This window comes from Pleurodeles waltl, chromosome 7, assembly GCF_031143425.1.
Source record: "Pleurodeles waltl isolate 20211129_DDA chromosome 7, aPleWal1.hap1.20221129, whole genome shotgun sequence".
Lineage (NCBI taxonomy): Eukaryota > Metazoa > Chordata > Amphibia > Caudata > Salamandridae > Pleurodeles > Pleurodeles waltl.
In genome coordinates, this window is record NC_090446.1 from 873274275 (window position 1) to 873287671 (window position 13397).

At 47.6% G+C, this 13397-nt stretch overlaps 1 protein-coding gene across 2 annotated transcripts in view; it reads right to left on the bottom strand.

Annotated features, from left to right (window-relative positions):
* Positions 1-13397, bottom strand: part of FCHSD1 (FCH and double SH3 domains 1) — a 310185-nt gene that overhangs the window by 281233 nt on the left and 15555 nt on the right. For both annotated transcript variants that reach the window (XM_069199479.1, XM_069199478.1), the window contains exon 3: positions 12954-12999. In XM_069199479.1, the coding sequence (XP_069055580.1) occupies positions 12954-12999 (46 nt within the window). The remainder of the gene's footprint in view (positions 1-12953; positions 13000-13397) is intronic.

Here is a 13397-nt window from a genome sequence, read left to right on the forward strand (position 1 = left end):
TGGTGTTGAGGCCTTGGCCTACAGGGACACAGGTGCCAGTTTCACTTTGGTGACTGAAAACCTAGTGCCTCCTGAACAACACATCATTGGACAACAGTATAAGATTATTGATGTCCATAACTCCACTAAGTTTCTTCCCTTAGCTATAATTCAGTTTAGTTGGGGTGGAGTTACTGGCCCTAAGCAGGTGGTGGTATCACCTAGCTTACCTGTAGACTGTCTCTTAGGTAATGACCTAGAGACCTCAGGTTGGGCTGATGTAGAGTTTTATGCCCATGCAGCCATGCTGGGCATCCCTGAGGAATTGTTCCCTCTCATTTCAAGTGAAATGAAAAAGCAAAGGAGAGAAGGCCTGAAAACTCAGGATCCCTCTCCATCAACAGGTAAAAAGGGTATCACAGTATCCCCTAACCACCCTACCATTCACGATACCATTCCTGTGGTGGGAGAAACCTCTCCTGGGGTGGCACCTGTTCCAAGGGAATCATCAGCTGGCAAAGCTGGACTCCCTGAGGTGGAAGTACCTCTCTGTGGGATAACTAACATTGGTGACAAAAAGAGCACCATTTTAGTTAACATGGAGCATCCCTCCAACCCTCCCAGAGAAACTTTAGTGCAGAAACCCTGCACTACCTCACAACACTTAGGACAGCATCCCTGCCCTAGTGTGGAGCTCATAGGACAGCATCCCTGCCCTGCTCCAACTCAAGAGAAACAGCATCCCTGTTCTCTCTTCCAGCCAAATGGACAAAGTTTTTGCCCAGCTATGGCTTTACTGAGACAGCATCCCTGTCTGGCATTTCCATCATTACAAATAGGTTCAGTGGATAATTCCCACTGCTCTAAACTAAAACTTACTGATAGAAACTCTGAAAATACATCTTCACATTGTTGGTTAGCTAAAAAACTTCAAACAGGGTGGTTTACATCCCCACAGGGAAGTAACCATATAGTGGATGATAAAGGGAGTAACCAGTCTATTGCAGAGCTACTCTCTACTTATCACCACTTAGACAATAAAGTCTCAACTGGCCAAGGTTAGCCTTATTGTCCTTCGTTTGGGGGGGGGTTGTGTGAGAAGGTAGCCTCTTTCTAGCCTTGTTACCCCCACTTTTGGCCTGTTTGTGAGTGTATGTCAGGGTGTTTGTCACTGTTTTCACTGTCTCACTGGGATCCTGATAGCCAGGCCTCAGTGCTCATAGTGAAAACACTATGTTTTCAGTATGTTTGTTATGTGTCACTGGGATCCTGCTGGTCAGGACCCCAGTGCTCATAGGTTTGTGGCCTATATGTATGTGTCACTGGGACCCTGTCACACAGGGCCCCAGTGCTCATAGGTGTGCATGTATATGTTCCCTGTGTGGTGCCTAACTGTCTCACTGAGGCTCTGCTAACCAGAACCTCAGTGGTTATGCTCTCTCATTACTTCCAAATTGTCACTGACAGGCTAGTGACCATTTTTACCAATTTACATTGGCTTACTGGAACACCCTTATAATTCCCTAGTATATGGTACTGAGGTACCCAGGGTATTGGGGTTCCAGGAGATCCCTATGGGCTGCAGCATTTCTTTTGCCACCCATAGGGAGCTCTGACAATTCTTACACAGGCCTGCCACTGCAGCCTGAGTGAAATAACGTCCACGTTATTTCACAGCCATTTTACACTGCACTTAAGTAACTTATAAGTCACCTATATGTCTAACCTTTACCTGGTAAAGGTTAGGTGCAAAGTTACTTAGTGTGAGGGCACTCTGGCACTAGCCAAGGTGCCCCCACATTGTTCAGAGCCAATTCCCTGAACTTTGTGAGTGCGGGGACACCATTACACGCGTGCACTACATATAGGTCACTACCTATATGTAGCTTCACCATGGTAACTCCGAATATGGCCATGTAACATGTCTATGATCATGGAATTGCCCCCTCTATGCCATCCTGGCATTGTTGGTACAATTCCATGATCCCAGTGGTCTGTAGCACAGACCCTGGTACTGCCAGACTGCCCTTCCTGGGGTTTCACTGCAGCTGCTGCTGCTGCCAACCCCTCAGACAGGCAGCTGCCCTCCTGGGGTCCAGCCAGGCCTGGCCCAGGATGGCAGAACAAAGAACTTCCTCTGAGAGAGGGTGTGACACCCTCTCCCTTTGGAAAATGGTGTGAAGGCAGGGGAGGAGTAGCCTCCCCCAGCCTCTGGAAATGCTTTGTTGGGCACAGATGTGCCCAATTCTGCATAAGCCAGTCTACACCGGTTCAGGGACCCCTTAGCCCCTGCTCTGGCGCGAAACTGGACAAAGGAAAGGGGAGTGACCACTCCCCTGACCTGCACCTCCCCTGGGAGGTGTCCAGAGCTCCTCCAGTGTGCTCCAGACCTCTGCCATTTTGGAAACAGAGGTGCTGCTGGCACACTGGACTGCTCTGAGTGGCCAGTGCCACCAGGTGACGTCAGAGACTCCTGCTGATAGGCTCCTTCAGGTGTTAGTAGCCTTTCCTCTCTCCTAGGTAGCCAAACCCTCTTTTCTGGCTATTTAGGGTCTCTGTCTCTGGGGAAACTTTAGATAACGAATGCATGAGCTCAGCCGAGTTCCTCTGCATCTCCCTCTTCACCTTCTGATAAGGAATCGACCGCTGACCGCGCTGGAAGCCTGCAAACCTGCAACATAGTAGCAAAGACGACTACTGCAACTCTGTAACGCTGATCCTGCCGCCTTCTCGACTGTTTTCCTGCTTGTGCATGCTGTGGGGGTAGTCTGCCTCCTCTCTGCACCAGAAGCTCCGAAGAAATCTCCCGTGGGTCGACGGAATCTTCCCCCTGCAACCGCAGGCACCAAAAAGCTGCATCTCCGGTCCCTTGGGTCTCCTCTCAGCACGACGAGCGAGGTCCCTCGAATCCAGCGACACCGTCCAAGTGACCCCCACAGTCCAGTGACTCTTCAGCCCAAGTTTGGTGGAGGTAAGTCCTTGCCTCACCTCGCTGGGCTGCATTGCTGGGAACCGCGACTTTGCAAGCTTCTCCGGCCCCTGTGCACTTCCGGCGGAAATCCTGTGTGCACAGCCAAGCCTGGGTCCACGGCACTCTAACCTGCATTGCACGACTTTCTAAGTTGGTCTCCGGCGACGTGGGACTCCTTTGTGCAACTTCGGCGAGCACCGTTTCACGCATCCTCGTAGTGCCTGTTTCTGGCACTTCTCCGGGTGCTACCTGCTTCAGTGAGGGCTCTTTGTCTTGCTCGACGTCCCCTCTCTCTGCAGGTCCAATTTGCGACCTCCTGGTCCCTCCTGGGCCCCAGCAGCGTCCAAAAACGCCAAACGCACGATTTGCGTGTAGCAAGGCTTGTTGGCGTCCATCCGGCGGGAAAACACTTCTGCACGACTCTCCAAGGCGTGGGGGATCCATCCTCCAAAGGGGAAGTCTCTAGCCCTTGTCGTTCCTGCAGTATTCACAGTTCTTCAGCCTAGTAAGAGCTTCTTTGCACCAACCGCTGGCATTTCTTGGGCATCTGCCCATCTCCGAGCTGCTTGTGACTTTTGGACTTGGTCCCCTTGTTCCACAGGTACCCTCAGTCCGGAATCCATCGTTGTTGCATTGCTGATTTGTGTTTTCCTTGCATTTTCCCTCTAACACGACTATTTTGTCCTTAGGGGAACTTTGGTGCACTTTGCACTCACTTTTCAGGGTCTTGGGGAGGGTTATTTTGCTAACTCTCACTATTTTCTAATAGTCCCAGCGACCCTCTACAAGGTCACATAGGTTTGGGGTCCATTCGTGGTTCGCATTCCACTTCTGGAGTATATGGTTTGTGCTGCCCCTATCCCTATGTTTCCCCATTGCATCCTATTGTAACTATACATTGTTTGCACTGTTTTCTAAGACTATACTGCATATTTTTGCTACTGTGTATATATATCTTGTGTATATTTCCTATCCTCTCACTGAGGGTACACTCTAAGATACTTTGGCATATTGTCATAAAAATAAAGTACCTTTATTTTTAGTATAACTGTGTATTGTGTTTTCTTATGATATTGTGCATATGACACTAAGTGGTACTGTAGTAGCTTCACACGTCTCCTAGTTCAGCCTAAGCTGCTCTGCTAAGCTACCATTATCTATCAGCCTAAGCTGCTAGACACCCTATACACTAATAAGGGATAACTGGGCCTGGTGCAAGGTGCAAGTACCCCTTGGTACTCACTACAAGCCAGTCCAGCCTCCTACAGTTTCTGACCTCATTTTGATGATTATATTATTTTTAATTTAACTACAGTGGTCTGGGAGACTTACTGAGCGGTTTCTTGATTTAGTTTTTTTGGTACTGAAAAGCCAAAACTCACATTTTCTAAAGTAGCCTTCCGTCTAGAGTCTGTACTACAGAGGGCTAGATGAGGGTGTCTTAGAGAAAAAGTGTTTAGCCTGACAAACAGCTAGCTTTGCCCAGAGGGGAGGAGGAGTGAAGTGCCTCCGAGCAACTCAGCTACCTAAGAAGATGTAAATCATGAATATGTCTCAACCAGCAGTGTAATGTGGGGATGTCACTTATTTGGAACAGGTTCTCTCAGACTCTTTACAATGTAACTATGGAGAAGAACCAAAAAACACTTAAGGATATACAGAATAAGAGGTACGCTTTTACTTCAAAATGTGTTATTTTTTGCCGAGTGCAACACCATATATATATTTTACACAAAGTATTTATATCAGTAAAAAGGGCAATGTAAATAAAATGGCATTCCCGAGCCTCCTTTGCAAACCAAAATTGCTAAGTGCTAGTGAATAACCTGTTTTAAAAGGATCTGCTGAATGCATATATTTTTGTTTGGTAAGAAACCAATGCATTTAATTTAGCACTGGATTTTACTTTTTATGAATTTGTGTTATATTGGTAAACTAGCTGGCTAATGCCAAATAACCTACCATCCTTGCAACATAATTTTCTCCTAAAGTGGTGCATATTTTCAATGGCCCTGTGTATGGGGCAGATTACAGTTGCCAGTGTTCACATATGTTGCAGCTCTCATTAGACCACGAATGGAGGGTCCTCAGTGACCGAATTCATGCCAGGATTTCATGATATACACAAGAACTCTAAAGAGTACATCGTGTACCTGTTCTGAAAACCTGGCATAGTTATCACAGTTGGACATCCCTTTAATCCCATGAGTCCCATTATTTCTAATGATCAGTCTATGGGAGCGGACTCCTCAAGAAGCCAAACACATTTACTGATTTGTTTGGGACATGGAAGCATAGCATCTCTGCCAAACGACCCTTTGTTCCGCCCCAAGTTTCTACCGGCTTCCCGTTTCTCACAGTACACTCAGTGGTGGGCCATCACATCGCAAGGTTCCTGATGTGTAATGGCATATGCAGATGGCTGGCATTTAGAATCCGAGGGCCGAGGGTGTGTATTGGACATTAGAAGGCACAGAGTGTGACATTTGTTAGACTCAAAGTCACAGGTGTGAGCAATTTCTTAGCATTTTGTGTGCACGTGGTCAGTCGTTCGGTGTACTTCTGAGAGTACGTGTTTTCTAACTATAGGAAGGTAGCCTCTTTCTAGCATTGTTACCTCCACTTTTGGCCTGTTTGTGAGTATATGTCAGAGTGTTTTTACTGTCTCACTGGGATCCTGCTAGCAAGGACCCCATTGCTCATAGTGGAAACCCTATTTGTCAGTGTATTTGCTAATTGCCACTGGGATCCTGCTAGCCAGGGCCCCAGTGCTCATAGTTTGTGGCCTGAATGTGTATATCTGTGTAGTGCCTGTCACTGAGACTCTGCTAACCAGAACCTCAGTGCTTATGCTCTCTCTGCCTTTAAAATTGACATTATAGGCTAGTAACCATTTTTACCAATTCTAATTGGCACACTGGAACACCCTTATAATTCCCTAGTATATGGTACCTAGGTACCCAGGGTATTGGGGTTCCAGGAGATCCCTATGGGTTGCAGCATTTCTTTTGCCACCCATAGGGAGCTCAGACAAATCTTACACAGGACTGCCACTGCAGCCTGAGTGAAACAACGCACACGTTATTTCACAGCCATTTTTCACTGCACTTAAGTAACTTATAAGTCACCTATATGTCTAACCTTCACTTGCTGAAGGTTAGGTGCAAAGTTACTAAGTGTGAGGACACCCTTGCACTAGCAAAGGTGCCCCCACATAGTTCAGGGCCATTTCCCCGGACTTTGTGAGTGCGGGGACACCATTACACGCGTGCACTAAATATAGGTCAATACCTATATGTAGCTTCACAATGGTAACTCTGAATATGGCCATGTCTAAGATCATGGAATTGTCCCCCCATGCCAAATCTGATATTGGGGTGCGAATCCCATGCATCCCCGGGGCTCCACTATGGACCCCGGGTACTGCCAAACCAGCTCTCTGGGGTTATCTCTGCAGCTACCGCTGCTGACAACCCACAGACAGGGTTCTGCCCTCCTTGGGTCTGGGCAGCCCAGTCCCAGGAAGGCAGAACAAAGAATTTCCTCTGAGAGAGGGTGTTACACCCTGTCCCTTTGGAAATAGGTGTTAAGGGCTGGGGAGGAATAGTCTCCCCCAGCCTCTGGAAAGGCTTTGAAGGGCACATATGGTGCCCTCCTTGCATAAGCCAGTCTACACCGGTTCAGGGAACCCCCAGTCCGTGCTCTGGCCCGAAACTGGACAAAGGAAAGGTGAGTGACCACTCCCCTGTCCATCACCACTCCAGGGGTGGTTCCCAGAGCTCCTCCAGTGTGTCCCAGACCTCTGCCATCTTGAATCCAGAGGTGTGAGGGCACTCTGGAGGCCTCTGAGTGGCCAGTGCCAGCAGGTGACATCAGAGGCCCCTCCTGATAGGTGCTTACCTGACTAGGTAGCCAATCCTTCTCTGAGGGCTATTTAGGGTCTCTCCAGTGGGCTTTTCCTCAGATAACGATTTGCAAGAATTCACCAGAGTTCCACTGCATCTCTCTATTCGACTTCTGCCAAGCATCGATCGCTGACTGCTCCAGGACGCCTACAAAACTGCAACAAAGTAGCAAGAAGACTACCAGAGACATTGTAGCGCCTAATCCTGCCGGCTTTCTCAACTGTTTCCTGGTGGTGCATGCTTTGGGGGCTGCCTGCTTTCATCCTGCACTGGAAGCCACAAAGAAATCTCTTGTGGGTCGACAGAATCTTCCCCCTGCTCTAGCAGGCACCAAACTTCAGCATCACCGGTACTCTGGGACCAATCTCATCTGGACGAGTGTGGCCCCTGGAACACACGTGGTGGGCCCAAGCGACCCAGACTGTCCAGTGGTCCAACTGTCCATATTTCGAGGAGGTAAGTCCTTTCCTCCCCTCTCCTGACAGTAATCCTGTGCACTGCGTGAACTGCAGCTGCTAGGACTTCTGTGCACATTTCCAAGGAATCCTTTGTGCACAGCCAAGCCCAGGTCCCCAGCACTCCATCCTCCATTGCGCAACTCCCTGAGTTGACCTCTGGCTTCGTGGGACCCTCTTTTGTAGTGTTGAGACAACCGCCATGCTCAGTCTTCTTGAACCCGTGTTCAAGGACTTTTGCGGGTGCTGCCTTCTTGTGCATGAGCTCTCTACTTTGCTGAGGGCCCCCTCTGTCTCCTCTCCCAAGTGGCGACATTCTGGTCCTTCCTGGGCCCGGGCAGCACCCTTTTTCTTCAAACGCGACATTTGCAGCTAGCAAGGTTTGCTTGCAGTCTTTTGCCAAAGAAACAACTCTGCATCCTTCAGCACTCCGTGGGACATCTTCTGCATGAAGGAGAAGTTCCTAGCACCTTTTGTTGTTGCAGAATCTTGAACTTCTTCCATCCGGAGGCAGCCATTTTGCACCTTCATCCGGGGTTTAGTGGGCTCCTGCCCCCCCGTACACTTTCACAACTTTTGGACTTGGTCCCCTTCCTTTGCAGGTCCTCAGGTCCAGGAATATGTCTTCAATGCTTTGCAGTCTGTTGTGGTCTTTGCAAAATCCTCTATGGCATCTGGGCCCAGGATGTGAGCTATTAGGGCGTATTTTGTGGGCGAAAATGGAATGGTTCAGTGCGGCCAGGGAAGACAGAGCATCCGGGAGAATGGGATCTGTGCCTTCTTAAGGTTCCAGGATGTATGATATTTGGTTTTATTAGAGGCACAAGAGCGGTGATGTTATTACGGCGTATTATAGGTCGGGTGTTGTGTGTCGTTGTGTGACATCTGAGGCAGAAGGTGTGTAAGGTTCAATAACACCTTATAACACAGGATAGGTGAGGGTCAGTGGGATCTGTGGGTGTAGAGTAGTGATTATGGTGGTAGCTCAGGGAACAGAGTTGTGATGTTTGGTTGTATTTGAAGGTACAGAATCTGAAATACGGTGGTACTTGAGAGCGCAAGTGGGAAGTTTTGGAAGGGTGTTTGACGGCGCAAGCGAGAATTTGACTTTATTATAACATCGGATGACACTGGACATCTGAAGTTCTAGTTCATTCGACAGTGCAGGACGTAGGAAGCTCTGTAGCATATAGCACAGGATGTGTGAGGTCCCAAGAGCCTCTGAGAATCTAAAGCTTTTGATGACACAGGATGTGCAAGGGTCGTTCAGATTTGATGGAGCAGGTTTACTGAGGTTCTATCACAACTGGTGCACAGAATGCTGAAGATTCCATAGCATCTGATGGCAAAGAATGTGTGATGGTCTAGAGAATTTCACATCACAGGATGTGTGAAATTTCACACCATCTGACCGCAAAAAATGAGTGAAGGTCTTCTTCTCTGGTGGCACAGGATGTGTGAGTTCTGTAGCAGTTTATGGCACAGGATGCATTTGTTTCTATGGCATCGTGCATCATAGGTGCGCAGTTCTACAGCATCTGGCAGCACAGGATGGTATTGCAGTTGCTAACTGCACAGGCAGGGTCAGTTTGTATAGCATCTGATGGCACAGTGGTATGAGATTATATAGCATCTGACAACATAGGATACGTGAGGTTCTATATCATCTGTGACATGCGTTAGCTGAAGTTCTATATCGTCAGACGGCATAGGTCATGTGAGGTTCCACGGCATCTGACGGTGCACAATGAATAATTTCAGCAGAGGTGGACGAAGTTCTAAAGCATCCTGCAGCACAGGATGTGCATGGTTCTACAACATCTGGCTGCATAAGATGATACTACAGTATTTGACGGCACTGCATGGATGAAGTTCAATAGCATCCAGAGGGACAAGATGTGCACGTTTCTATAGCATCTGACAGCACAGGATGGACAGGGGTCTATAGGATTTGCCCGCACAGGATGTGTGAGGTTCTACAGTATCTTATGACATAATACAGTACTGCATGTGGCAGCCCAGACTCCATGAGTATCTCTATGGCATCTAATGTCACCGGATATATACGGTTATAAAGCATCAGGTGACAATCAAGGTGCTTCCGAGTTCAGGTTGTGTGAGGTTCCAAAGCATTTGCCAATGCAGATTGTGTAAAGTTCTATAGCACCTGACCGTAAATGATGTATGAGGTTCTCCTGCATATAATGGCACAGGCCGAATATGGTTTTATAGCATCTTACAGCACACAATGTGTTCTGTTGTACTGCACCCGATGGCACTGGGTGAATAAGGTTCTGCAGCATGTGAATGCACAGGATGTGCGAGGTTCTATAGCATCTAATGGAACAAGATGGTACTGCAGTACATGACAGAGCAGACTGGGTGAGTTTCTTTAGAATATGATGGTACAGCATGTTAGAGTTTTTATAGCATCTGGCGACACAAGTTGTGTGAGGTTCAGTGGAATTTCAGTGCACTCAATGTGTGATTGGGTGGCATCTGAGGGCACAGAATGTGTGAGGTTCTGTGGGTATCTCTCGGCCACGAGTGAAGACTTTGTGGCTTGCGGATTTGCTTCTATATTCCCTCGCAGTCCTGAGAGAAGTTAGAAAGGGGTTCGATTGCGCTAATTTGTCTCGCCATCTCAGGCTGCGTGACTGTATCAGAAGGTGAACACTTTGTCCGAGCACTGCCTCCTCTCTGCACAGACTGTACACACGCCGAGTACTCCTGCCTGGGGACAGGAAGAAACATGAAGCCCTAGCACAGATTGGAGAGGACACCGTAGGAAGGAAAGATTCAAGTGTGAGAATAAGTGAAGTGGGGAAAGTGGAGGGAAGGGAAAGAACGAAAGAAAGAACGAAAGAACGAAAAGAATAACAGAGGCAGGAAGCGTGGTGCGATGAAAGTAGTGGGGGTGGTTGAAGAAATCAAGAAAGGAAAGGGAGAATAAAAAAGAAAGAATAAATGGAAAGATAGGGAACGAGAAATAGGAAGAAGGAAAGAGGCAAGGGAGAGAGAAAACGGAGAAAAAGGAAACGGAAATGGAAAAAAAGGAGGGGGAAGAGGCAGGGGTAGTAAGGCGAGAAAAGAGTAGTGATGAAAGGAAGAAAAAAGTGAGGCAAGGGAGAGATCGTTGTTGTCAGGGTTGTTTGCCAGTAAAGTTAAGGATATGGACAAGTTTCAATGTCCGTTTCTATTTACTAAGGAGTCTGAGACCCGGAGGGCCCCGGCCCACTAAAAGCCCTGGGCATAGTTTAGAGAACAGCAGTTTTGGTAAACTAGTCTAATAGTGGATTTCCTGACCAGCCATCTCTCAGTTCCCTTGCCGCATTTACATGTGGGAGAACAACTTATTCCTGACGGTGGAGCCTCAACCCCCTCTGCCATCAGTAACCGCTTTGTGGCAAGCCTGCCACAGAACCAGTGGGTTCATTGAGTGGGGAAGCACTTTCTTTGTATGAGGGCCCTCCAGGGAAAATTTAAGGATTTTGGGGCCCTGGGACAAACGTATATTAGGGGGCCCACTTTGGAACAGCTTTACATTTAGGAACCTCTTCCAGTTTTTTCTTGCCCTCTTTGGAGAGTTCACTGACACTGCACGTGCACACTCGTTCAAATTCTAAATGTGCTTTCATCGAATATTCAGGCATATAGTGATGAGTGTGTTTAACATTGTAATATAACAGCAGCTCACCCATATAATTGCAAATAATTTCTGTGGTCCATTTGAATTTCTCATAACTGAGGTCCTGTTTTGCTCTAACAGGAAATTTTTATATAGATGTTGCATGGTGTTGGGAAACATAACCAAAACATTTTTATGCAAAGTGTCTGTAAAAGACTCCCACATGTCAGCTAAAGTAAAAAAAATAAAAAAAATGTATTTAGAGTAATCTGTGCTTAAGTATAATTCAAGGTTCAAGGTCATCAGGGTAGGAAGAGAGCCGACCTACCAGGAGGCCCCCAGACACAAGACAAGTTTCTGACCACATGGGTTGAGAGCCTTTGTGCACTCTGTGGTCAGAAACAAAGCCTGTCCTGGGTGCAGGTGCTTCATACCTACTCCTACAGGAACTGTAATGCCTGGCGGTGAGCCTTAAAGGCTCAAGTCCTGGATGACAGTGCCCCAGGGCACTCCAGCTAGAGGACCCCCCTGACCGTGAAAGCTCCAGACTGCTAAAGGAACCACCGTACCCGCTGCCCCCAGGCCTTGGAAAAACTGACACCCGGTGCAATGACATTCAGCAGGTGGCCCTCCTCCCTATCCACTTGATGGTGTGCCCGAGATGACCCCATGGCCCTCGCCTGCAGCCTTTGAGTGACCCCCGGGGTCCCTCATAGAGAATCATTGGAGACCCGACATCTTGTTTGCACCCTGCATCCGGCCGCCCCAGTGTCGCTGAGAGTGTATGTTTGATGCCTACTTGTGCACCCCCACCACCTCCCCAGTGCTCTTCTAAACCCCCCAGGTCTGCCCTCCGAAGTCGCGGGTACTTACCTGCCTGTAGATCTGAAACCGAGTGACCCCAGTCTCCATAGGAGCCCATGTTAATTTTGCCTACACTTTGACCTCTGCACCTGGCTGGCCCGTGTTGCTGGTGGTGGGTATTTGGGGTTAACTTGAACCCCAACCTGTGGACTTCCTAACCCCCGGAGATTGAAACTGTAAGTGTTGTACTTACCTGTAAAACAATCTAACTTTTCTTTCCCCCAGGAACTGTTTCTGAAAATTGCAGTGTCCAGTTTTAAAACTGATTATTGCCAATATTTCAAGAACTGTTTAACTTATTGATTTCAAACAAAGTACTGTTCATACATGTGTGGAATACGGATCTATTGAAGTCTTTACCTGCAACTTTAATCTTGTGGTTCAAAAAATAAATTAAGGAAAGGTATTTTTGGTCTGGAGTTGTCACTGAGCGTGTGCTTCTTCTATTGTTTGTGTGTGTACAAAAAATGCTTTGCACTAGCCTCTGATAAGCCTAACTGCTCGACCACACTACCACAAAAGAGAGCATTAGTGTCATCTACTTTAGCCACCGTGGAACCCCTGGACTCTGTGCACACTATATCTCATTTTGATATAGTATTTACAGAGCCAGATTCCTACAGCTTTGTTGAAGTGTTGCATCTCATGAGACACTATTGTGTGCCAACCTACAGCTCTGTTTACCTTATCAACCCATGAAATTGGTGACGCATCAGAGAACAGCAGTCATCCTCTCCAACAACAAACACAATAACAACCAACCTACGCTGTCTTTCAGATGGAACCTCTGAACGGAGACATGCCCAACCAAAAGTGACCATAGTTTGGCAGATTTTCTGAAATAGTTTTCTTTTTTTCTGAGAGAGAGAGAGAAAGAGAGATAGAGAGAGAGAGATATATTTGGGGTGTTTCAGGGGGAGTTTAAGTACATAGTTGCAGAAGAAGAGCTGAAAAGAGTGTGAAACTGAGCTGTTTTTATGGTGGGGGACTGGTGTACGGCACGAGAAGTGGAAGATATTCAACACATGAAAAATATCCTTTCTCCTAGCACACTGCAATATATGGGCAGCAGTGAACACCTCACCAGACAATGTGTTATTACAGTATGGTCCCCACCACGATGAGAGCGTGACTACAAATAGTGAGCATACCTGTCCATACTCCTTCTCAATGACTGATCTCTGCTTGCTGAAAGACCTGCAGGGTGAAAAGCACATGATGAGCAGGGCAAGGGGTAAGGTTTCCTCTGGCCACAGAGAGGGTGACAATGACCAACTCACCCCAGTAAATATCGACAGTCTCCAATCCTGAAATGTATATATTATTCATTGATTTGAGGAGTATTAATAGAATTAGTTCAAGGGAAGCAAAACAGACTACAACACCCAGAATGCATTAGGCTACCATAGAAAAGCACTGGACTAGAAATAGTGTCCATAATGACCTGGAGGGTGGTCTTAGCCACAGCACAACCAACCCAGCTGAACCTGGAAGTAACAGTCAGCGCACCCAGCTTCCAGTGCCGTAACTAAGGGCCTCACCAGTGCGGAGGAGGAGGTGGGAGGGGAAGTTAGCTCCCCAGGGACCCCTCAGCA